General features: G+C 45.6%; 1 protein-coding gene and 1 non-coding gene across 4 annotated transcripts in view; one reads left to right on the forward strand and one right to left on the reverse strand.

Moving 5' to 3' along the window:
• Positions 1-25,433, reverse strand: part of FBXW4 (F-box and WD repeat domain containing 4) — an 85,651-nt gene that overhangs the window by 12,698 nt on the left and 47,520 nt on the right. For 2 of the 3 annotated variants that reach the window (XM_002821084.3, XM_054523399.2), the window contains exon 6: positions 2,483-2,548. The exons of the other annotated variant lie outside the window; for it this stretch is intronic. In XM_002821084.3, coding sequence (XP_002821130.2) covers positions 2,483-2,548 — 66 coding nt within the window. The remainder of the gene's footprint in view (positions 1-2,482; positions 2,549-25,433) is intronic. 3 annotated transcript variants of the gene reach the window in all.
• LOC112135303 (U6 spliceosomal RNA) lies at positions 601-707 on the forward strand. Its single transcript, XR_002916605.1, has one exon. It is a non-coding gene; the product is annotated as a U6 spliceosomal RNA (small nuclear RNA).

Here is a 25,433-nt window from a genome sequence, read left to right on the forward strand (position 1 = left end):
CACTAGTGCTGTCAAATGTGGCATTTAAGACACAGATCACATGTGGGGCCTAGGGCGAGGTGAAGAGTTCTTAGACTTGACACCAAAGGCACAGTCAATAAAAGAAAAAGTCAATAATTTAGATTCCATCAAAATTTTAAACATTTGCTCTTCAAAAGACCCTGTTAAGAGGATAAAAAGACAAGCAGCTGGGTGCGGTGGCTCATGCCTGTAATCCCAGCACTTTGGGAGGCCGAGGCAGGCGGATCACGAGGTCAGGAGATCGAGACCATCCTGGCTAACACAGCAAAACCCCGTCCCTACTAAAAAATACAAAAAATTAGTCAGGTGTGGTGGCAGGTACCTGTAGTCCCAGCTACTTGGGAGTCTGAGGCAGGAGAATGGTGTGAACTCAGGAGGCAGAGCTTGCAGTGAGCTGAGATCACACCACTGCACTCCAGCCTGGGCGACAGAGTGAGACTTCATCTCAAAAAAAAAAAAAAAAAAAAAAAAGACAAGCTACAGATTGGGGATAGATATTTGCAAATCACATATTTGACAAAGGACTAATATCTAGAATACAGGAAGAACTGTCAAAACTCAATGGTAAAAAAAAGCAAACTGCTTGCCTCGGCAGCACATATACCAAAATGGAAATGATACAGAGAAGACTGGCATGGCTCTTATGCAAGAATGACATGCAAATACATGAAGTGTTCCATTAAAAGAAAACAATCCAGCAGGCAAAAGACATGAACAGACGTTTCGCCAAAGAGAATATTCATATATGAAATATATGGCAAATAAACACATGACAATATATTAACATAATTAGCTATTAGGGAAATTCAAATTAAAACATGATGAAATATAACACCTTTAGAATAGTTTAAAAATAGTGAATCCAGGCATCATGGCTCATGCCTGTAATCCTAGCACTTTGGGAGGCCTAAGCAGATGGATCGCTTGAGCCCAGGACTAGCCTGGGCACGATGGCAAACCCATCTCTTCAAAAAACACACAAAAAATTAGGTGGGCGTGGTGGCACACGCCTGTAGTCCCAGCTACTAGGGAGGCTGAGATGGGAGGATTGCTTGAGGCCAGAAGTTCAAGACCAGCCTGGGCAATATAATGAGAACCTGTATCTCTAAAAAACATAAATATATACAGATTTTAAAAAAGAAAAAAAATAGTGAAATACCAAATGCTGGTGAGGATGTGAAGAAACTGGATCTCTCATACATTGGTGGTGGGAATGTAAAATGATAAAGATACTCCAAAAAATAGCTTGGCAGGTAAAAAACTAAGCATACACTTACCAAACAACCCAGCATTTGTACTCCTTGGCATTTATCCCAGAGAAATGAAAATCTATGCCCACACAAAAACCTGTAGGTGTTGTAATAGCTTTAGTTGCAATAGTCAAAAAATTGAAAACAGCCCAAACATCCTTCAATGGGGAAAAGAAACTTTGGTATATCCATACCATGGAATACTACTCAGCAATAAAGAGGAATGCACTATTGATATATGCAACAACATCTGTGGGTCTCAAGGGAATTATGCTGAGTTTTTAAAAAGCCAGTTTCAAAAAGTGACATACTGTATGATTCCATTTATGTAACATTTGCAAAATGACAAAATTATAGAGATGGAGAACACATAAGAAGTTGCCAGGAATCAGGGACAATGGGAAGAGGAGGAGGGGAGAAGGATGGGTGTGACTACCAAGGGGTAAATGAAGAATCTTTGTGCTGATGGAACAAAGAGTTCTGTACCTCGATTGTGGTGATGGTTATCTGAATCTACACGTGATACAATTGCAAAGGACTAGACACACACAGACACAGACACACACACATACACACACACACACACACACAGAGTGCAATCTGAATAAAGGTCCATGGATGGTACCAGGGTCTATTTCCTGGTTTGATTGTTATATATTATGTAAGATGTTACACAAACACCTTTCCATCTTATTTTTGTAACTTCCTGTGAATCTATAATTATTTCAAAATTAGAAGTTAAAAAAAAAAAAACCAGAATGGCAAATAATCAGATGGGAATATGTCAAGCCTGCCAAGGCAGAGAATTGTGAATAAAACCTGCATGTATTTTCACTGTTCTGTATAATTCTTTTTATAGGTCTGTAGGCCACCTTCAAAATTTCTTTATTTTAGCAAAATCATCTCTGGGGATGGATGGGATTTTATATAGCCACATAGGCATTCCTCAGAGAAAGAGTATCATAAATCCAAATTGCTGTTGTTATCATAAATTCTACATGAAACTATTTACCTATTATAAATTACTTCAACAGTCTCCTCCAGCTAACCCTGAATGATTCCATGTGAGAAAGCACCACAGCAGAGGCCTCCTACTAGACCACTTCCCAGCCTTCTCCTGGACCACTCAGCCAACTGAGGCAGAGGCTGGCTCAGCAAGCTTTCCTTCACCTCCTGGACTGGAAGCCAGCATGGGCTCATGAATCTCTTACCTGTTGAGGTCCCAGATTCTCAGGGGTGAGAAGTGCCCACAACAAGCCGTCCCTGTCACAAAAGAGCTGCCAAACAAAAGGAGAGCAGAATCAGATCTGGCTTGTCAGAACCTGTGGTGGAAATGGCTAACAACAGGAAATGCCGTGCTCATTCCCCAGGGGATTGTGGGTTAAGCCAGAATGAGAGAAGTGGCCAAGGGAGCCATCAGAGGAGCTGTGGGAAGACATCTTGGAGCACTGTGAGGGGTGTAGCCCCCAGAGGTGCCTGGCCAGAAGACCCACGAGCTCAGCCACAGCTGGGCCTGCTGCACAGCCTAGGTTGAGTGGTCTCTGCGTACCATAAAAACAGATTCCTAGACGTGACAAGTTTGAGCCCGAGAGAGCGAGCCTGTCGGGCTCCTGTTTAGGAACCCCAAGAGCACAATGGCAGGGCACAGAAAAGGGTTCCAGGGAACAGGTTGCTGGGGCTGGAAGGTGATGCCCGTGGTCAGAAGTAGGGGCAGCTGAGGGGCATTCCTGAAGGTTTTAAGAGCTGGGGGAATCTGGTAATGTGGTATAAGCACAGGGCAGGTATAAAGGCACCAAAATGAGAAAAGGAAAAAATATGAAAGATGAGTGAATCCCTTGGATGGGTACATGCTAGTACATAGGTGGGGCGGAGTCCCCAGAAGCCAGGCAGCCAGGGCTTCTGGAGAGTGGGATGGGAGTCCGCCAGAGTCCTCTGAAGCCAATAACAAACAATGTCGAGAGGCACATGAGAAGGAGCAGGCTGACCCTGTTGCCCAGAGTGTCCCTTTAGAGCCCTAAAAACCTCAACATATACAATCTGCAGAGTCTCACTTTAAATGGAGGCACAAGCCTGGTATAAAGGATCCACGCAGTGGGCCAGGCTGGCTGTAGTGCTGGCCTAGAACTTGAACCTATGAGCCAGACAACTCTTGTTAGAGGATTTGTTAGGGTGGAGAGGGGAAGCCTTCAGGAAACCTGGGCTTGAAACTTAAACAGCAAGCAAGCGAGTTGAAAGGAGTGGTGTTAGGAATGGGCCATGTCCCTGCATGTCTTTCATCGGGGGGGAAGGAAGACTGGACATACTAATAACACATTAGCAATGTGGGGGCAACAGCCCGTCTGCTGTGGCCCAGCCCAGCACCTGTGGCTCCTCTGATCCCAAGCATGTCAGTGAGGAGATGGATTTCCACAGAGAAGGCCCTGGAGAAGCCAGTGGCTTTAGCTGGGGTGGGGAGGTTGGCCTGCCAGTTGCTGATGGGGGAGATGTTAGGGCAGGCACTGGCCAAACCACTGATTTACAATAAAAATTGCAGGGCAGGTGTCTGCTCTTCAGCCCTAGGCTGATAAAAAGGCCATAGGAGCTATCCTGGGGCTTTCATGACTCAAGCCAAGACTTCCTCCAGGGACATGCCCCATCATCCTAGCTTCTTCAAGGCTGCCAGCAGCCACTAAACTATAGAGTGGGAGTGCCAAAACAGCCACTGTGCCATGCCCCAAGTGACTGCCAGCCTGGGAAGCAGCCAGTGGATACTGAAGAACCAAACTACAAAGTCAGAAGGTGTTGCCCTCTCCTCCCCCCACAACATTTTTCTATTTAGGGTAATCCATTAATAACTGGTAAAGCCAATTACCTTGGGCTGGAAACATAATAGCCACTTGGAAATCATTCGAGCAGGCAATTGGACTCTCCAGATTTGAGCAGTGGGGGCCAGGTGAAGGGCGCCAGCACAGACACAGGCATCTCTTTTTTTTTTTGAGAGGAATCTCCCTCTGTCACCAGGCTGGAGTGCAGTGGTGCAATCTTGGCTCACTGCAACCTCCACCTCCTGGGTTCAAGCAATTCCCCTGCCTCAGCCTCCCGAGTTGCTGGGACTACGGGCATGCACCACCACACCCAGCTAATTTTTGTATATTTAGTAGAGACGGGGTTTCACCATGCTGGCCAGGCTGGTCTCGATTTCTTGACCTCGTGATCCGCCCACCTCGGCCTCCCAAAGTGCTGGAATTACAGGCGTGAGCCAACGCGCCCCGCCAGGCGTCTCTTAAGGCCTATGGCAGGCCTCTGACTGGCCGCAGGCCTAAATTAGCATCAAGGTAAATCAATAGAGAGGGGAGCAACTTTAATCCTGCTGGAGGTCAGAGCTGTGGGAGTGGCAGGGATGAGGGTGGGGTGGGGATGCAAATCCCCTTCCCAGGGACTCCTATCCTCCTCTATTCTGGCCCACCCACATCTGGCCCTGATCATCTGCCGCCAGGAGGAGTGTCCCTCACCTTCATAACCTGTACAGGGCCTTTTTTTTTTTTTTTAAATAGAGACAGGGGTCTCACTATGTTGCCCAGGCTGGTCTTGAACGCCTGGGCTCAAGTTGATCCACCTGCCTCAGCCTCCCGAAGTGCTAGGATTACAAGTGTGAACCACTGGCGCTCAGCCTCCTGTGAAGTGCTTTCGTAACTGCCTGGATGTGACATCTATAAATGTCTTTTTCTTTCCAAAAGCTGCCCTTTTCTCTCACCTAACCACTATGAATCAAGGAGCAAAGAGGTAGAGAAAGCAGAGTGTCTTCCTGGCACTTAGGAGGACTTAAGAGTTTAATCAAATTTAACACTCCGTAAAAAACCATCAACAGTCAAGCAGATTTTGAGCAAACACTCACCAGGACTCACACCCAAACCACGGGGCCTGCCCAGGACTCTTGGGGGTCAGGCTGGGTGCAGACACAGTTTTGCACACCTTCAACTACTCCCCACTACCTGCAGCCATTCTTGCCCCCCACCCCACTCCCTTATTCCCATGGTCATTAGGAAGAATGAGCAAAAGCTACAGACCAGCCACACTCAAAGTCAGAAGATTAGAAAGGGTGTGCCCACATGCAGTCTCAGGGTACAACAGATACATGGAGCAGAGGAAGAAAAGGAATTCACTACTCTCCAACACCCAAAGGGTGCGTCACATCTCACAATGAGCCCACAAGATAGACATTATTATTCCCATTGTGCAGAAAGTGAATATGAAGCAAAGGCCAAGCTTCCATGAATGGACTTAAAATACTGTGGCTGCACACAAGACCTGTTACCCCCATACTCAGACTCCTCCCTTGAGACTCACAGGATAAAGCGCTTTGAAAAGGGGCTGGTGGGGTGGGATCTGTGCATCACAGGCAGTCTCACTGGCCTCAGTTCTCTAACCCAGGTGATTTAACCCAAACAAAATGCTGTGCTCTGATAACCTGTTCGATTTGAATCCGCAAGATGTCTTCAACCAGATTCTCGCCACATCCCTCACAGTGCTGGCTCCTGTGCTAGGCATGTCAAAGGCTCTCAGTAAATACTTGGAGATCAATGAAATGAAAACATGTATCATTCCCTCCATGGCTCCTCCCAAGGGATTGCTCAGTGAATTTTCCCCACTAAAGGCCTTTGCTATAACTTCAATTTTGGGTTTGAAAGTGATGAAAAAGCCAGCTCGGCTCAGAAAAGAAAGAAAATTCAAATGGCTTTTGCCCTCAGTCCTATCTCTTCCCTCAGGGGTATTCCAGGGACAAGGACATCAAATCTGTGCTGAACAGACAGAGGCAAGAGCTGGTGGCTCCCCAGGTAGGCTGACCATCCTCCTAGTCCTTTCCATACTCATGGGACAAATGGCATTTTTGGTTTATCTTCCCGTCTCCCCTTTGAGATCAGAATCCTTTAGAGGCTCTTGGGTACTGTACTGTCTAGCACAGTGCCTGGCCCAGAGAAGGCGCTCAATACAAATTTGTAGAACTGAACTAAGAGGGCCTTCCAGAGCCCAAGGCCTACACAGCTGGGAAAGCTGTCACGTGCACTGTGAAATTGGTCCCTCTGCTTCCTAAAGGAATAATTCCCAAATACCAAAGGCTCAAACTTGAATGTCACATGACACATGCATACAATATTAGGGGAGTGAGAAGTCCCTCATAAGCACCACAACCAGGTAAGAGACGAGAGGTACCAACACCTAAAAATTAACATCAAAACACACACATTCAGGCACACTCATACAAGTACACATATCCCCTCTTAGCTAGAGGGTCTAAAAGTCATTCTGACTCCATAAGCTCTTTTTGGAACAGAAAGCACTTACCAGAAGCCAGCCTTCTATAATTTCTCACCCTGTCCCAGACCTTAACCAGATCTTCAACCTGCCTTACTCGTCCCCTGGCCCTAGCTCAGGCAAACCTGGCATCATGCAGACTATCATCAGGCTCCAGAAGTAGACATAGAAGCCTGTCTCACCAGAGGAAGATGCCAGGGAGTTAGAGTTTGTGTATTCAAGTTGAGAGATTAAAAATAACAAGACATAGAAAAGAGGAAAGCAAGGTAAGAAGGGAAATTAGTTGGGCATGGGCAGTCTGAAAGGCAAGTAGATTCCTGCTGCTTCTGCATTAGCTTAGGCCCTCTTAATAACACTAGTAATTTACTGAGCACTTACTATGTGCCAGGTGCTGAGCACGTGTTTCGAAAGCATTATCCTATGTAATCCTCATAACACTATGCAGTAGGTACCACTTTCCCTTTTTTTTTGAGACACAGTCTCGCTCTGTCGCCCAGGCTGGAGTGCAGTGGTGCAATCTCGGCTCATGCAACCTCCATCTCCCAGGTTCATGCCATTCTCCTGCCTCAGCACCCCCCGTAGCTGAGTTAACAGGTGCGCACCACCACGCCTGGCTAATTTTTGTATTTTTAGTAGAGATAGGGTTTCCCCATGTTGGCCAGGCTGGTCTTGAACTCCTGACCTCGGGTGATTCACCCACCTTGGCCTTGCAAAGTTCTGGGATTACACGCATGAGCCACGGCACCCAGCCCCACTTTCTCTATTTTACAAATGAGGAGACTGAGGCTCTGGGAGGTAATTAATTTGCTCTAGCTCACACAGGTAGCAACTAGTGGACTGGAATTGGAACCCAGTCAGTCTTGATTCCAGACCCAAGTTATTATACCACCCCTCGCCCAGAAGCTCTCATGTGGGCTATACTTCAAGAGTTAAGTCTTGTTTGAATCTCCAGCATCTAGTAGAATGCCTGACACATATTGAAAACTCAAATGCTTATTGAATGAATGAATGAATGAATGAATGAATGAATGGACAAATGAACAAATGACTCCACCTGGAAGAAGAAAGAAGCAACTGAGTGGCTCTGAGGCGGGGTAGCACAAGTGGCGTGCTCAGCAGCTGTGCCCCGTGGCTGGCCTAGAGCCGCCCAGCTGGCCCAGGCCCCAGCAGCCTCTGAGCCTGGGCTGACACACTTTGGCAAGGGAGGCCACCAGAGCTGTCACATCATTCACCAACATGCCCATCAAGTGTATTCAGTTCTCTTCAACCCGCACTGGCATTTTAATTACTGTTGGGTAAACTAATTTGTACAAATGAAGGCCAGGCTGCCTAATAGAATATGCAAGCTCTCTGACCTCTGACAGGCACTGACACGAGATACAAAGGCAGCCGAGGAAGGCTTTTTATCTGAGCCTTATTACTCTCTATTACTCCAATTAGTCAGGCTCCAGTGCTCCTAATTGGAGGAAAAATTGCAATTAAATCAATTTTTGATGGGCTGCAAGTGGGCTCCAGAACCGCCCTGCTTGTGAAACACTGATATTATAGCAGCAAAGGTCACAGGCCTCATCAGCACCTGGGGGCCCCCCGATTTCCCTTGGCCCCCTCCTTAAATACCTCAAGGAAACCCCTGTCCCTCCATTGGCTCAGCCAGCAAGGGTAGGAAGGAGGGAGTCATTAGAACATGTCAGGTCTCATTGCTGCTGCCGCCATCTGCTAACCTCCGCCACTGACATCATTACAGCGGTAAGTCCCAAAGCATGAATACAGTGCGAAGGTCACAAAAACTCACTCGGTGAGGGGAAGCCAGGAGCATAGCTGCAGTGACAGCACTGTGAGGGAGGGACCAGTGGAGTGGGAACAGGAGGTCAACAGAAGTCAGGAAGGGGAAAGACACAGGCAGGAGGCAGGTGAAAGTGTGAGACAACCAGTTCCTAAGATCCGGCCAACAGGGCACCCCGGGTCACCAAAGGGATAAGGAAATAGATGTGATGGGAAGGGGAAAAAAAAGAGGCAAATCTTGTTATCTGTCCAGCAAACATCCCACCCTGCAGGTGGGGAAACATCCACCTGAATGCCCTCTAGACCGCAGCTCCAGAAGGCTGCTCGAGTCACATCTCGATGAGTGGACAGGGCCATGCTTGTGGAGCCTACCATCTACAGTGGCGTCTGTTTCGAAAGAAGGAAGGGAGGCCCTAGGACCAAAGCTGCAAGACCAGGCAGGGGAAGATAAACACAATTTTTTTTTATCAAACTAAAGCCGAATAAGAACAAGATGCCTAGCTAAAGCTTGAATTAATAAAGTTTAAAGCAAATAAAAAGAAGTTCCATTTCACACAGCAAATGGCATACCATTACCTCAAAGAGACGGTGCAGATATAAAATTTAAATTCAAAAGCTTAGCCAGCTTCATGGATGACTGAACCATAATGGGTTAATAGGGAAAGGAGGATATGCCTTGCCTTCAAGGGGTAAAGACCAAAGCATGTTAAATAAATGATGGTCTATCTACTTAATGGAATATTATACAGTCATTTTAAATGATGTTCCCAAATAATACAAGCAAGATACTTATGATATACTATTATAAGAGAAAAAAGCAGAGTACAAACAGCACTGTTCCAACTACTAAAAAAAAGAGCCTATGCAGAGAAAAGGAAAGAGTGGAAGAAAACTAAAATGTTAAAAGTGATTGTGTCTGGGCAGTAGAATGATAAGCAATTCTTTCTTCTTTTAAATTTTCTTCATTTTCCAAACATTATTTAATGAGCATGTGCTGTTTTTTAAAGGGAAAAACACATTATTTACTTTTTTTTTTTTTTTTTTTTTTTGAGACAGAGTCTCGCTCTGTTGCCCAGGCTGCAGTGCAGTGGCGCAATCTCGGCTCATTGCAACTTCCGTCTCCCGGGTTCAAGCAATTCTCCTGCCTCAGCCTTCCGAGTAGCTGGGACTACAGGCGCCTGCCACCGCGCCCAGCTAATTTTTTGTATTTTTAGTAGAGATGGGGTTTCGCCGTGTTAGCCAGGATGGTCTTGATCTCCTGACCTTGTGATCCGCCCACCTCGGCCTCCCAAAGTGCTGGGATTATAGGCGTGAGCCACTGTGCCCAGCCATTATTTACATTTTATAAGAGAAAAGACAACATAACACTCCTGTCCATGACTCGGGGCCAAGGGCAGGCAGACCTGAAGGTGAGCGACCTGGTACAGCTAGTGTTAGCAACCATGGCCCTAGCACACCTTGCCCTGAAGTGATGGGACTGATCAGTAGCTTAAGGTTAGGCCAAGAAGCTCCAGGTCAGAAGGGAGGTGCCCCACTGGCCTCTTTCTCCCAATTAGGCCACAGCTGGCAGAGGTCTGGGACACCTCTCCCAGTACACATACCACACATATTCTCTACACACACACACACACACACACACACACACACACACACGCACCTCTCTCTCAACCCAAGTGCATCAGGACAGGATGGTGCAAGTAGGTGCCTAGGTCAGGCTCTGGATAGTGTCCAGAGGCTGGAGCTCTTACTGCTTGCTCCCTGCCCCCCAAATGCAACTCCAACAAATAAGGGCCAGCAAAGCAGGGTTTCTGTGGAGGAGTGCATTCCTACAGCCAGAGAATGCCTACAGAGAAACACAAAATGATTATTGTCTATTTTAACCAAGGGTACAAGGTCAGCCTATCCAAGGATAGGAGAGCCTGGCCCAGGCTAGACAAAAGGAAGCCTGAGGTTTCTGATTCACTCAAGAATCAGAAACTTAGAAACTTGAGCAATGGGAGCACAGAATTAATAGAGAGGGAAAAAAATAAGGAAATAAAAAACAAAAACTCTCAGTACAGTGGAATAACATAAGTTCATTCATCCTATTGAATTTAATAAGGTGTTGGGAGCTGCAGGGAGAAGAGTTTCTAAACTGGATTTCCATCTACATGGCCCCTTAAACAACTGCTCTATGTGCTCCTAAAAGAAACAAATGGCAAGGTGTCCCTGTGCTAAAGCAAAAACTGACCAGTTCAGATTTCCTGAGAAATGATGATACAATATTCACAAAACGAGGTACCCAACAAAAAGCATGCAAAAAGACAAGCTATACATGGTAATTACTTGCAGACAATATAATTGTCTGCCTAGAAAATCCAAAAGACTCAACCAAAAAACTATCACAATTAATACCAGGGTCAGATGAGGTAGCTGGCATGTTGCATACAACAGTAGAAAGGGGTGCAGGTATGGACCCCTGGCTCTGCCACCTAGTAATCATGTGATCCAGAGTGAGTTATTCAACCTCTCTACAGTCCTGTTTCTTCTTCATAAGACAGAAATAATAATAGTACCTAGGTATTGGCTTGTTATAAAAATTATATGGGAAATGTAAATTAGTTCAACCATTGTGGAAGACAGTGTGGCGATTCCTCAAGGATCTAGAACTAGAAATACCATTTCACCTAGCAATCCCATTACTGGGTATATACCCAAAGGATTATAAATCGTTCTACTATAAAGGGGACATGAATGAAGCTGGAAACCATCATTCTCAGCAAACTAACATAAGAACAGAAAACCAAACACTGCATGTTCTCATAAGTGGGAGCTGAACAATGAGAACACATGGACACAGGGAGGGGAACATCACACACCAGGGCCTGTTAGGGGGTAGCGGGTTAGGGGAGGGATAGCATTAGGAGAAATACCTAATGTAGATGACGGGTGGATGGGTACAGCAAACCACCATGGCACATGTATACCTATATAACAAACCCGCACGTTCTGTACATGTACCCCAGAACTTAAAGTATAATAAAAAAAAATTATATGGGAAAAGATGCTTAGAACAGTATATACCCATAGCACACACCCACGGATGTTAGTTATTATTATATACCAGCAATAACCAAGTGTTATTATATACCAGCAATAACCAAGTGTTATTATCTACCAGCAATAACCAATTGTAACCAAAATGTAATTAAAAATCCAGGCTGGGTGTGGTGGCTTACACCTGTAATCCCAGCACTTTGGGAGGCTGAGGGGAGTGGATCACCTGAGTTCAGGAGTTCAGCCTGGTCCAACATGGTGAAACCCTGTCTCTACTAAAAAATATATATATATAAATTAGCCGGGCGTGGTGGTGGGCACCTGTAATCTCAGCTACTCGGGAGGCTGAGGCAGGAGAATCACTTGAAACTGGGAGGGAGAGGTTGCAGTGAGCCAAGATCATACCACTGCACTCTAGCCTGGGTAACAGAGCGAGACTCCATCTCAAAAAATAAATAAATAAAATAAAAATAAAATAAAAATCCATTCATGAAAATAATTTTAAAACTGTAGAATATCTAAGAATAAATCTAACAAAAAAAAGAGAAAAATGAACAAATAAACAAAAATCACTAGAAAAGATCCATATAAAAATATAAAACTTTACTAAAGGAGATAGAATTGTTTAATAAGTTTAGAAACATCATATTCCCAGATGCGAAATCTTGATTATAAAACTGTCAGTTCTCCCCCAATTAATCTATAAATTCAATACAGTCCCATCTACACAAGATTTTTACTTAATCAATTGATTCTAAATTCATCTAGAAGAGGAAAACCACAAGAATAACCCAGAAATATCTGAAAAAGAACAATAAGAAAGAAGTTGTTCTACCGGATCAAAACATACTTCGTATGATATTCATGCTGAAATAGGTGAATAGATCAGTGGATCAGAATAACGAATCCAAAGCCACACCTATCTACTTGTAGAAAATCAATAGATCCTAAGTGTGGTCTTTAAAGAGAGTAAAGAGTGAACTAATCAATAAATGGTATAGGGTTCACTGGATACGCATTTGAAAAAAAAAATTAGAAGCCTAACTCCCAGCAGATATCAATCCCAGATGGATTAAGGAGATAAACATTTTTAAACTATATGAAAACCCATAAAGGTCTAAGAAAAAAAATATAGGAAAAGAGTTTTATAATTTTGGAAAGACATTCTTAAGATAAACACAAAATTCTGAAGCCATGAAGGTAGTGATCAGATAGACCGAACCTACAAATAACAAAAACTTCTACACAACAGAAGACATCAAAAACAACAAGCTGAAAGGAATTACCATATGTAGCAGGGGTCTCCAACCCCCGGGCCACAGACCTGTACCAGTCCATGGCCTGTTAGCAACCAGGACGCACAGCAGGAGGTAAGTGGTGGGCAAGCAAACTTCAACTGAATTTACAGCCACTTCCCATCACTGGCATTACCACCTTGAGTTCCACCTCCTGTCAGATCAGGGGCAGCATTAGATTCTCATAGGAGCACAAACCCTACTGTGAACTGCACATGCAAGGGATCTAGGTTGTGGTTCCTTATGAAAATCTAATGCCTGAGGATCTGTCACTGTCTCTCATCACCTCCAGATGGGACCATTTAGTTGCATGAAAACAAGCTCAAGTCTCCCACTGATTCTACATTATGGTGAGTTGTATAATTATTTCATTATATATTACAATGTAATAATAATAGAAATAAAGTACACAATAAATGTGATGCACTTGAATCATCCCAAACCCTGACTCACCCCCCTCCCACCCCTGAGGCTATGGAAAAATTGAAAACTGTCTCCCATGAAACCAGTCCCTGGTGCCAAATACGTTGGGGACTGCTGATATATAGTCAAAAGATTAATACTGAGAATATTAAAAGAGGTTTAAGTGGTGGCTCAGGCCTGTAATCTCAGCATTTTGGGAGGCCAAGGCAGGCAGATTGCTTGAGCCCAGGAGTTCAAGACCAGCCTGGGCAACAAAGTAAGACCCTGTCTTTACAAAATATGAAAAAAATTAGCTGAGTGTGGTGGCATGCACCTTTAGTCCCAATTACACAGGAGGGTGAGGTGGGAGGATCTGATCCCTTGAGCCCAGGAGGTCAAGGCTGCAGTGAGTTATGATTGCACCACTGTACTCCAACCTGGGCAACAGAGCAAGACCCTGTCTCAGAAAAAAAAAAAAAAAAGAGAGATGGAGGGGCACCCCTCCAGCACCCTGCCGTGGAGCCCACTTCCTCCCTACCCTGGGTGGGGGGGAGAAAGAGCGATCTTATAAATCACAGGGAAAAAGGTAGATAAATGAGTGAAAACTTGAACAAGTAATTTATGAAAAAAAATACAAGGCCAAATACGTATGAAATAATGTTAAGCCTCTAGTAAGAATTGCAAATTAGGCCAGGCGTGGTGGTTCACACCTGTAATCCCAGCATTTTGGGAGGCTGAGGTGGGCGGATCAGTTGAGGTCAGGAGTTTGAGACCAGCCTGGCCAACATGGTGAAACCCCACCTCTGCTAAAAATACAAAAAAGAAAATTAGCTGGGGGTGGTGGCGTGCATCTGTAATCCTAACTACTCAGGAGGTTGAGACAGGAGAATTGCTTGAACCCAGGAAGCAAAGGTTGTGGTGAGCCAAGATTGAGATTGAGCCACTGCACTCCAGCCTGGGTGAGAGAGCGAGACTCCATCTCAAAAAAAGAACCAAAAAACAAAAACAAAACAAAACAAACAACAAAAAAAAAAACAAAAAAGAATTGCAAATTAGAGAAACAACAAAGATAATTACAAACACATATAGTATTTAGTGTGTGCCCAAGTGCTGTTCTAAGCACTTTCTATCAATTAGTTCACTTAAACCTCAAGACATTCCTACATATTTGATAATATTTTTCTAGGTATGATAATGGTATTATGATTACTTTTTTTTTTTTTAAGATGGAGTCTCACTCTTGTTGCCCAGGCTGGAGTGCAATGGTGCAATTTCGGCTCTCTGCAACCTCTGCCTCCCGGAATCAAGCAATTCTCCTGCCCCAGGCTCTCGAGTAGCTGGGATTACAGGTGCCTGCCACCATACCTGGCTAATTTTTTATGTTTTTAGTAGAGAGGGGTTTCACCATGTTGGTCAGGCTGGTCCCGAACTCCTGACCTCAGGTGATCCACCTGCCTCGGCCTCCCAAAGTGCTGGGATTACAGGCATGAGCCACTGCACCCAGCCTATGATTACATTTAAAAAGTATCACTATCTTTTAGAGTACAGACTGAAATATTTATAGATGAAATTATATGTCTGATATTTGCTTCAAAATAATATGGGACGGGAAAGTGTGTAGGGATTAATGGAGCAAGGTTAGCCAAGAGTTGGTAATTATTCTACTTTTGTATATTTTGAAACTTTCCTTCATAAAAACGTTTTTAAAAAGCCACCATGGACCAGGCGCAGTGGCTCACGTCTGCAATCCCAGCACTTTGGGAGGCCGAGGCGGGCAGATCACAAGGTCAGGAGATAGAGACCATCCTGGCTAACACAGTGAAACCCCATCTCTACTAAAAATACAAAAAAAAAAAAAAAATTAGCCAGGCATGGTGGCAGGCGCCTGTAGTCCCAGCTACTCAGGAGGCTGAGGCAGGAGAACGGTGTGAACCCAGGAGGCGGAGCTTGCAGTGAGCTTAGATCGTGCCACTGCACTCCAGCCTGGGAGACAGAGTGAGACTCCGTCTCAAAAAAAAAAAAAAAAAAAAGCCACCATGAGCCAGGCATAGTGGCTGATGCCTGTAATCCCAGCACTTTGGGAGGCCGAGGCGGGCAGATCACTTGAGGCTAGGAGTTCGAGACCAGCGTGGCCAACATGGTGAAACCCCATCTCTACTAAAAATACAAAAATTAGCCAGGTGTGGTGGTGCATGCCTATAATCTCATCTACTTGGGAGGCTGAGGCATGAGAATTGTGGGAGGCAGAGGTTGCAGTGAGCCAAGATCATGGCACTGTACTCCAGCCTGGGTGACAAAGCAAGACCCTGTCTCAAAAAAAAAAAAAAAAAAAAAAAAAAGGTCACTATGAGGTTTGTATAAAAGGTTTGTAAAAAGAGGAGCAAAATCATCCTCCTCTTTTTACAGATAAGGAAATTAAGGAATAGAGAGGTAACTCACCAACATTACCCAGCTAGCAGGAAAGGGACTGATGATTTGACCCCAGCCATGTGGGCTGCAAAGTCCACCCATTAATCACTATTTTATACTCACTCCCCAAATTAAATATCATTTTTTACCTATCAGAGTGGCAAAATTTTTCAAAAAATGGATATTACCCAGTACTGATAAGAGGAAATGGGTAATTGTACACACTGTTTGCGGGTATAGAACCTGATACGGTCTAACTGGAAGGCAATGTGGCGGTGTCTAAAAACTTTTCGGTGCGCTTCCTCCTCAATCCACCATGTTCTTTCTAAGCGTCTTTCCTAGAAAGATACCTGACCATAAGTAAAAATAGGCAAGTACACAGATGTTTCCCAAAGGACTGTTTGTAATAGCAAGACACTGGAAACAACCTACATGTCCATCAGTAGAAGGATGGTTACAAACTGTGGTTTGTAAGGCGTGGAACTAGAATGCTGCAGTCAAAAAGAACATGGTAGGATGGGGTGCTCTGACATGAAAGGACCTCCAAGCCTCATAGGGAGATAAGAAATTAATTCAAGCTGCAGAACAAATGTATAATGTGAGCCTAAAACAAAGCAGAACCATATATCTATATAGGTACACATATTGATGAAACTATATGATATCTGCTATTTGCTTCAAATGAAAAGATCTGGAATGACACATACTAGATGTCCTGCAAAAAAAAAAAAAAGAGTAGGCTAACAGGAGGGAACACAGGTCACTGAAGGAGATTTTTCCTTTCTATTCTATGTATTTTAAATTGTTTGAATTTTTACAATTAGAACATATTTATACATCACTTATGTATAAAACAACAAAACAGAAATTAAGAAATTAAAAGGAGAATGGTAATTAAAATACTCATTTTGAAGTTACCTGAAAGATGTGTTGCATATTAGCAGCACGCTGAATTAAATGTGATTCTGATTATCGCACAAACCACACGATATCTTGGCTCCATCCGGGACTTGACAGAGACCCTTTACCTGGATGGCCTTCTGAGTGGTGAAAGCCTGGGAACAGCTGCCTATGAGAATTCCAGTTTTCCGGCAGCTCTGACAGTGCTTTCCCCCTAAACTTCTGCTTCATAACTACTCTCTTTGTAAAGAGATGCTATGCATCATGAATTATACACAGCAGGACTACAGAAGTAGGATCCATGACAATAAGACCTACTGTATCTATGTACACAATAGGTAAAGCCTATCTCTCGCAAGAAAGGAGTGCTCCATTTGTAGAGGAGTGCCAGCAGCAAGCCCTGGTGCACGTGTCAACTCCCTGCAGTTTAATCCCAAATCATGCAGCTTGTTAATCATTTTCCTTTGGAGGAATCCTGGGCAGGCCAGACCTGTGCCATCCCAGGACTTGGTTCCAGTCCCTCTCTGCCCCTCTGGGAGGGTGCTAGGCCACTGCTCATTCATACAACCTCAGGTGTCTGCAACCAAGTTCTTTCTCTGTGCATGTCACATTAGAATATGGCGGGTTTTGCTAAGGACATCATCAACAGCTTAAAAGGAGGAATCCTTAATTTGCTGACTAGTAATAATGTGAGGGGGAGGAGGTCAAAGGCTGTACAACAGTTCCTATCAAACTCTTCACTTTGTTTAAGAGTTGGTAGCCAAGGTCTCTGAGCTCAGTCACCATTCACATAGACACTTTGGGACTGGACATCATGGAGTAATTTGGCCTTTATCCAACTAGTAGACACCTATTGTTCTGTGTGCCCACATTCTCCCTCCATATATGTGATTCCTGAGAGATCCACCATGTTCTTACATGACTTTCCCTCCCTGGCCACAGTTAATTAATCAAGAGATGCACAGCTGACCCAAAACGGGCCTGAGATTTTTGGAAGCCAGTCACTCTCTCTGATTTAAGCAATGAGCTGCCAAACTCAGGAGCTCTTGGCAGCCTCATGGAATAAGCTGGCCAGCTTGGAGAAAGGAAGGAGCTAAGAACCATAAAGAAAGAGATGAGCACCCCAGAAGGATAAAGCCATGGCAGCACTGTGGCCTCTGGGTTCAGCTAGTCCCAAGGCTGTATTTCAGTTCTGCTTTTGGCTTGGTTTTTCACCTTTTCCCTTGGATTTCATGAGCCAAATATTCCGTTTTATTTATGTGAATTTGAATTTGGTTTCTGTCAGTTACAATAAATGTGTCCTGAGTAATATAGAGCCTCTGTCCAGTAACTGCTCAGCTTCTCACCCAATTGAATGTCCTCACTGAGAGATGAGCAAAGGGCTTTGCCAGGCCTCTACTGGACACCTTGGGGCCTAAGATACTTCAACCACAAAATTAATACCTGGTAGGTCTTCTAGGAGAGCAGATGAAACAGAACCACACAGGCTGGCCTGGAACTTCAGAAAGGAGATGAGGTGTTCTCTTATACAAATGCCCAAGAACAGTGCCAGGGAAAATCTCCTGCCCACTCCCAGTAGGGGGTGAGGAGAAGGTCTGGACAACAGAAAATAACAAGGATGCTGCTTGAGGGATGGGAGTCTAGTCTTCAAGGGACAAGGCCCTGATCTTCAGAAATTTGGTCCCTTGAACCCCTTTTTATGGACTGATGAGACTGAATGTTCTACTGGAAACCACATGACTCATTCTAATGGGGCAATTCTAATGGGGCAGAGTTTGGTTTACTCTCAAACCCTTCCATTTTCTTTTCTTTTCTTTCTTTCTTTTTTTTTCTTTTTTCTTTTCTTTTCTTTCTTTTTTTTTTTTTTTTTTTTGAGAGAGTCTCCTCTGTTGCCCAGGCTGGAGTGCAGTGGCATGATCTTGGCTCACTGCAACCTCTGCTTCCTGGGTTCAAGCGATTCTTGTGTCTTAGCCTCCCAAATAGATGGGATTACAGGCATGTGCTACCATGCCCAGCTAATTTTTTTTTTTTTTTTAAGTAGAGATGAGGTTTTGCTGTGTTGGTCTCAAACTCCTGGCTGGTCTCACACTCCTGGCCTCAAGTGATCCACCTGCCTCGGCCTCCCAAAGTGTTGGGATTACAGGTGTGAGCCACCCTGCCCAACCTAGACCCTTCCATTTTTTTTTCCCCCCTTTTTTGAGACCAAGTCTCACTCTATCGCTCAGGCTGGAGTACAATGGCGTGATCTTGGCTCACTGCAACCTCCGCCTCCCAGGTTCAAGCGATTCTTCTGCCTCAGCCTCCCGAGTAGCTGGGATTACTGGCACCCGCCACCACGCCCAGCTAATTTTTGTATTTTTAGTACAGATGGAGTTTCACCATGTTGGCCAGGCTGGTCTCGAACTCCTGACCTCAGGTGATCCACCCACCTCGGCCTCCCACAGTGCTGGCATTACAGGCGTGAGCCACCGCACCCAGCCGACCCTTCCATTTTCAACAACCATAGTGCCAGGCATTTAAGAGATAGATAATTTAAATATATTTTCCACGTATTCATCTAATTTTAATTAAAAGCATGCACAATTGGATAGGAGAACCTTTGAGGGGGAAAAAAGGAAAAAAAGCATGCATAAAGTAATTAAGATGGTGATGGAAAACACAGGGGTTAATTTTACTATTTTTCTCTTTATCTTTGAAAATTTTCAGAATTAAAGTTAAAAAATACACATCCACAATCAAAATCAATTGACTGTGATCTTTCTTTGTAACCCCAAGCAACTCCTTTGTTACAACTTCTTTTATCTCTTCTCCACCCTAACCTGGTACAAATGACCCAAAAACCAAGGGAAAAATAAATCTGACTATAGGAGCAAACTCAAATATTCTACTTCTGAATCCCTCTGAGTGACATGTGCACACAAACACAAAACACAAGAGAAACCAAGCAGAACATTCACACAGTGCATGTAAGATTTTGTTTTTCTCAAAAAAACAAAAACAAAACAATACACATACACCTTAAGTGTGTGCCCCAAAACCCTCTCACTCTCTTTTTTTTAATGAACCTGGCCCCAGATCAGAAAGACATTTGAAGTTGTAAATCAGAAATTAGGTACGAGGAAACCAAAGCTTATTTATGGAAAATCACATTATGGTGTATCAAAATAATACATGAGATGTTACATAAGAACTCTATAAACATATCACTGTATAGTACATCAACAGACACACATGTGGCCAGGCACAGGCACAGTGGTTCACACTAGTAATCCCAGCACTTTGGGAGGCTGAGGCAGGTGGGTCACCTGAGGTCAGGAGTTTGAGACCAGCCTGATCAACATGGTGAAACCCCGTCTCTACTAAAATTACAAAATTAGCCATAAGTGGTGGCACACACCTGTGAGCTCAACTGTTTGGGAGGCTGAAGCAGGAGAATGGCTTGAACCAGAGAGGCAGAGGTTGCAGTGAGCCGAGACTGTGCCATTGCACTCCAGCTTGGGCAACAGAGTGAGACTCTATCTCAAAAAAATAAAATAAAATAAAATAGTCACACATGTGTATGTGTTTAGGATATATGTCTATGAATATATACACATTTAAAAATTGAAGCAAAACATGACAAGTGGCCAGGCACAGTGGCTCACATCTGTAATCCTAGCACTTTCGGAAGCCGAGATGGGAGGATTGCTTGAAGCGAAGAGTTCAAGACCAACCTGGCCAACATAGCGGGACCCTATCTCTATTTTTTTTTTTTTTTTTTTAAAAAAAAACATGACAAGTATCAGAGCCTCAGGTTCCTCTGAAGTCCCATCTCCTTACAAGCAGCCACTATGCAGAGCCTGCCACAGTGAGCTGCCCCTTCCTGCTCCTCTCCAAGCTACAACACCCCTCTGGGACTTCCAAGTTCCAAGCAGCTCTTACTCTCTATAAAACCTCTCCTCCATCCTCCTGCTCAGGACTTTGTCAACAGCCCACACACCTCCCCACTGCCAGTCTGTAGGCACCAAATTCTACCTCCTAAGCCTCCTTGGTAGGCAAATAACATAGCATATTTGCTTTCTGGGAAAAGTCTGCCCCTCGATGTTTAATTTCACCTCTTTGGAACATTGGAATAAAGGCCAAACACATCATGAGCCACAGGGAAACACTGGGGCCAGGGCAGTGCCTGAATCAATGCCATGCCCACCATCAGCGCCACCAGGCCCTCCTTTAAAGTGCCAAGATTTAGGGCAGGGCTGGGCGTGATGCCTACACTACCTGTGATCTGGGGGTACGCACATACATACATACCTGTAAACTACCAAATTATAGACTACTGATGCACAGGTCAACTTCCCTCCCTGCCATCCTCCCCAAATAATATAAAATAAGGTCACCTTATCTTTCCAACTTGTGCTACTTCTCAGAAAAAGGAGAAGGCAGGGCTTTGCCAAAAGGAGACTCTCATGAGCCACATCAGCCAAACTAGAGACCAAGAAAGCATGTGTCAGCCCAGGCCACTGATTCCTTTACTGCTGAGTCTCCACACCTCACCTCATCCAAACAATATGGGAGCAAGACTGTAATGATTAGCATGTCTACTCTTCAATTCCCCACACATCACTCCTAGCCCAGGCCCAGTAGGTGGCTGCTGGCCATTCAGCCTTCAGTTGCCAACTGTCCAAGGTGGAAAGCTGTGCTGTGGCTCAACTCCCAGGTGCTGGGATTTGGCCCCTGGGAAGAGAGAGAACATGCGCCTAGTCACAGCCTTGGGAAGAGGTACATGCCCTCTGGGTTGTCCTGACCTTGCCATCCTTTGCTGAGAAGGCACACACACACATACATGCAGCCGCATTTGCTCCCTTCGGTAAGGGGGCACCCAAGGATGCTGCAGGCATATGCACGCTCTGCATTACATCTCCACTTGTGCTAAGGAGCAGATAGCGGTCTGTGGGCACACATGTCCCACACAAGGAGACTCCACACAGATCCTGTAGACACACTGTGCCCACAGGGGTCTCTTTACCTAAACTTACTGGGCAGTTGTGATTTTGCACTAGCCCAGGTGTTAAGCCCCTGCAGTTTTCTCCCCTTAGGCCAGTCTCTGTCCCTCCCTCTTCCCTCCCACGGTAAGTGCTTTCAGGCCACACAATGAGTGGAAGGAGGAGAAACACTTCTATTGAGGAAGGCGTTTTGTTGTTTCATCCCTAAGGGGGCCTGGGGTAGGGAAGTGGGGGGGCCTACAAAATTTCTAATAAGCAGTTTCTCTCCTCAAAGCTAAAATGATTTTCTTTAATTGCTTGGTGGGAACAGTTTATTGTGGGGGTCTCTGCCCTCCCCGCAAAGCCTAATTGACTTACTGAAGTTTAACAGGGGCTTTCACCTGGAGAGACTGCAATTATTCCCCCCATCCCACATTCGTACCTGGGCTCTCCCCACAGGGGGCCTTTGTTCCCCCTAAATACAGCAGTGACACAAATGTCCTCAGCAGCAGGGGAACACAGGGAAATGGTAATTTTCAGCCCAACTCAATTAGCTGAGGGCTTTTCAGCCTTCCCAGTGAATGGTGGGGAAACTTTGGCATGTGGGAACGGTGAGCTGGAGCTGCTCTGTGCAAGCCAAACAAAAGAGGACTCTGAATTGGGCCCCGTGGTGAGCCAGAGCAGGACTGGTGGGGGCAGCTGGGACTGGGGCCTGGGCAAGGGAAAGAAGGTGCTGCCATCTATTACCTACATTGTCATCCTCCCAATCTGCATCTTCCAAACAGGGTCAGTAGGCCAAATAGCTTTCTGGGAAGTGGAGACACTCAAGACAATTGACTTGTACTTAGCACCACAGCCCTGCATTTATGAAGCAAGGAATAGGAAAAAGATGGCAAACTAAACCTGAGCAGCCATGGGCCAAGGGAGGTGGCTATGCAGCAGGGTGGCCACGGTGCTGGATCTGCTCTGCTCTCTCCAGACGGCCTGGGGCTGGAGCTCACATCATATTTTGGGCCTTCATGGGCAACTCAGTCAGGAAGCTTCAGGGAAAAAGATTCTCCCAGAAATGCCACAGACCTTTCAGAGCCCTGTCTAGAAACTCCAAAACCAGGCACTCTCCAAGGCCACTAATAACATTATGATCCAGCAGAACCCAGGACTGATGAAAAGGTACACAGCTGAGCTGCCCATAGCACAGGCCACTGCTGTATAGCCCTGCCCTCCAGTCATGCCAACAGAAATGAGATCATGCCCCCATTTGCCACCCAAAACCTCACCACATACAGAGGAGTCTCTGACAGCCTAGGTGAGCTACATTCAGGGGCAATCATGGCCGTGGGCTGTAGGAGCAGTTTGGCACATGGTTTGTAGGTGGTGGTCAGGTCACACTTTTTGCCTGTTTGCTCGGCATTGAGATCTAGCCATGAAAACTACTGCACTATGATGTGCTACCCCAGCCTGGTCCTTCAATGGCCTGGGCTGGCTGCTAAGAACTACTGTCCACACCCTCACCCCCACCTCAAGCCTTTGCAAGAGTTTCAAAGTCATTCTCTATAGCAGAATCTACAAAGAAAAGGGTGGCTAGTCTCAATACCCACAGTTCAGATGTGAAGCCAGACCCTGCCCTCACGCCCCTGCGGCATGGAACAGCCTCTTCTTTTTGGGGGGCAGCCCAGTCCAACAACCTGCCTGAGACGAGCAGGCCTGCAAGATGAGAGGCCCATGAAGATTCATGAAACGGTTTGCTCAGAACAACTGGCTTGGCTCCCCAGTCCCATTTGGCCTGGATTCTGTCTTCCCACCTTCCTGTGCCCCTGCGTCAGTTTTGTGTCCCACTTGTACAGGACACCCTCTCCCTGTCACCTTTTCCTCAGACACGCACAGGCTGCCTCCCCGGGACAAACGGAAGGTCCTGCTCTGGGACTCACTACCCCTTTCACAAAACAAGATTTTGCCTGGGCAATCCCTGAGCGGGGAACAGACAAAGACAGGGCTTCATTCCTTCAATAAGTACCCAGGGGCTCCCCAAGCCAGCCTTGTGATAGATGCTGGGGTGTTCAAGAAAAACCAAATTCATATAGGCTTGCCCTTAGGCAGCTTAAGGTCCAACCAGAGAATCAAGTCTTGAATTCATTTTTTTTAAAGTTGGAAACAATTCAAGATAATCAACAAGTTCTAATTCCAAATGAGAGAGCTCAGCACAGGACAGGGAAGCAGACAGTGTAGCACGGAAGTGAAAAAGCATGACCTCTGGAGTCAGATGCCAGGACTCCAACTCTGGCTGTGTTGGCTATGAGAGATGTGACTCTGGCTGTTTAGTTAGCCTCTCTTGGGTCTCAGTTTCCTTTTGTAAACTGAGGATGATGATGGTACCTATCTGGGGGGATTAAATAAGGTATAAAGTGGTCAGCATAGTGCTTGGCATTTCATCAGCACTCTACAAGTGCTAATCACTCTTGTCATTATTGTGATCATCACTGGCCAGGCCATAGAGCATCACTTGGGATTCTTGATCAAGGAAATGGCCTAGTAAAGGGAATCTATACTGTTCCCCTGCAGTATGGGGTAAGAAGTGAAGCCTTGGGTCCCCTGTCCCTATTCTGTAGACCACTTTAGAAGGCTACTGTCAAGGCTGACGACAGACAGGACAAATTTAACCTGGCCAGGGCCTCAGGAGATTCTGAGCCAACCAGGGGCCTTAAAGGGGCAGAATGGAATTTAAGCCCCCTCAAACTGACCACAGCCCCCTTAGCTGTCTCCCACCCCTCACTCCCTACCATTAGCGTGCTGGCTGGAATGCAGGGGCCCCTGTACCAGAAGGCCCAGGCTAGGCAGGAGGCCGAGAGGCACAGGTGGTTCTCAGAGGAGATCCCTGGGCTCCAGAAAGCATTTCCCCCACAGGAGCAACAAAGCCAGGGCTTGTTGCTGGTCAAGGCGCCTTTGCTTGCTTGGGCTGGGGCCCAGGCTGTGAGGCAGCCGGGAAGGCCAAGGGACGCAGAGCTGGGAGGGGCCCATTTGGCACCAGCTTCCTTCTTCCCTGGGTTTCTCACTTTGTTCAGCACAGTAACCCAAAGGAGGCTGGAGAGAGCACTTTTCACTACCCAGCAAATAAAGCCACAGGGAGAGGGAGAAGGATGAAAGGTTTGGGGGTTTTACATTTTGGTTTTGGGGTATTTCGTTGGTTTGAAAAAATAATAAAAGGAAGTTGTTTTCCAATCCAATTAATTTCAAACCCAGGACTTAGATCATAAATAGCCTACAGTGATCTCAGAGCATCTAATACCCATTATTCCTCTTCTGAGATTTAAAGTCCCAGTGGAACCAGAGTTGGTCTCAAGAGGCTGGAGGGAGGTTTTCTATCGCCTGGCGGGGTGGGTGGTGGTGGTTAGGAATGGGGTGCAAGCATGGCTTCAGTCAGCTCTACCACAAAACTCTAGGACCTCACGTTCCCCACGTCTTCACACACCCATGCAGTACTGATAGTCATGTGTATGTGTGGCTTTCCCAATGGAGGCTGCCAGAACCCACTTATTCTCAAGAATCATGTTTTCTGGGTCCCAGGCCTGGGCAAGGATGCCTACAATGTGAGGAGATTCCAATGGTGACCTTAATTTATCTGTTCCTCTCATTAGTTCTAGGGAATGGATCTCTCACCCACAGGTCGTTCTGCCCCCATCAGCTCCTTTCCACCAGGCCTCAGAGTGCTGACCCTGCACCTTCCTTGGGTGACTACCACCTTAGAGAGATGAGGGGAGGAACTACTTGCTGGGTAGTTCTTTGAAGTAGGAGAGTTTTACACATCAGCACTTAAGGAGTTGCTAAAGCCTGGGAATCCCTTCCCTAGGCAGCTGCCTGCCCATCCTATCCAACCTCAAGTGTAGTTCCACCCACTCACACCACACCAACACTTGCTTTGGAATCAATTTTTTTTTCCCCCAGTGGCATGTTTTTGTCTTGCATTTCTGAAATCCCAAACTGTAAAACCATGAAGATTTTTCTCTCTGGAAAAATAGTAGGACACCAAAAAATGACCAAAAAGTCATTTCACTGGAAGCTTCCTTTCTTTCCCACTAAGCCACTTGGGA

This window comes from Pongo abelii, chromosome 8 (assembly GCF_028885655.2).
Source record: "Pongo abelii isolate AG06213 chromosome 8, NHGRI_mPonAbe1-v2.0_pri, whole genome shotgun sequence".
NCBI classification, from domain to species: domain Eukaryota; kingdom Metazoa; phylum Chordata; class Mammalia; order Primates; family Hominidae; genus Pongo; species Pongo abelii.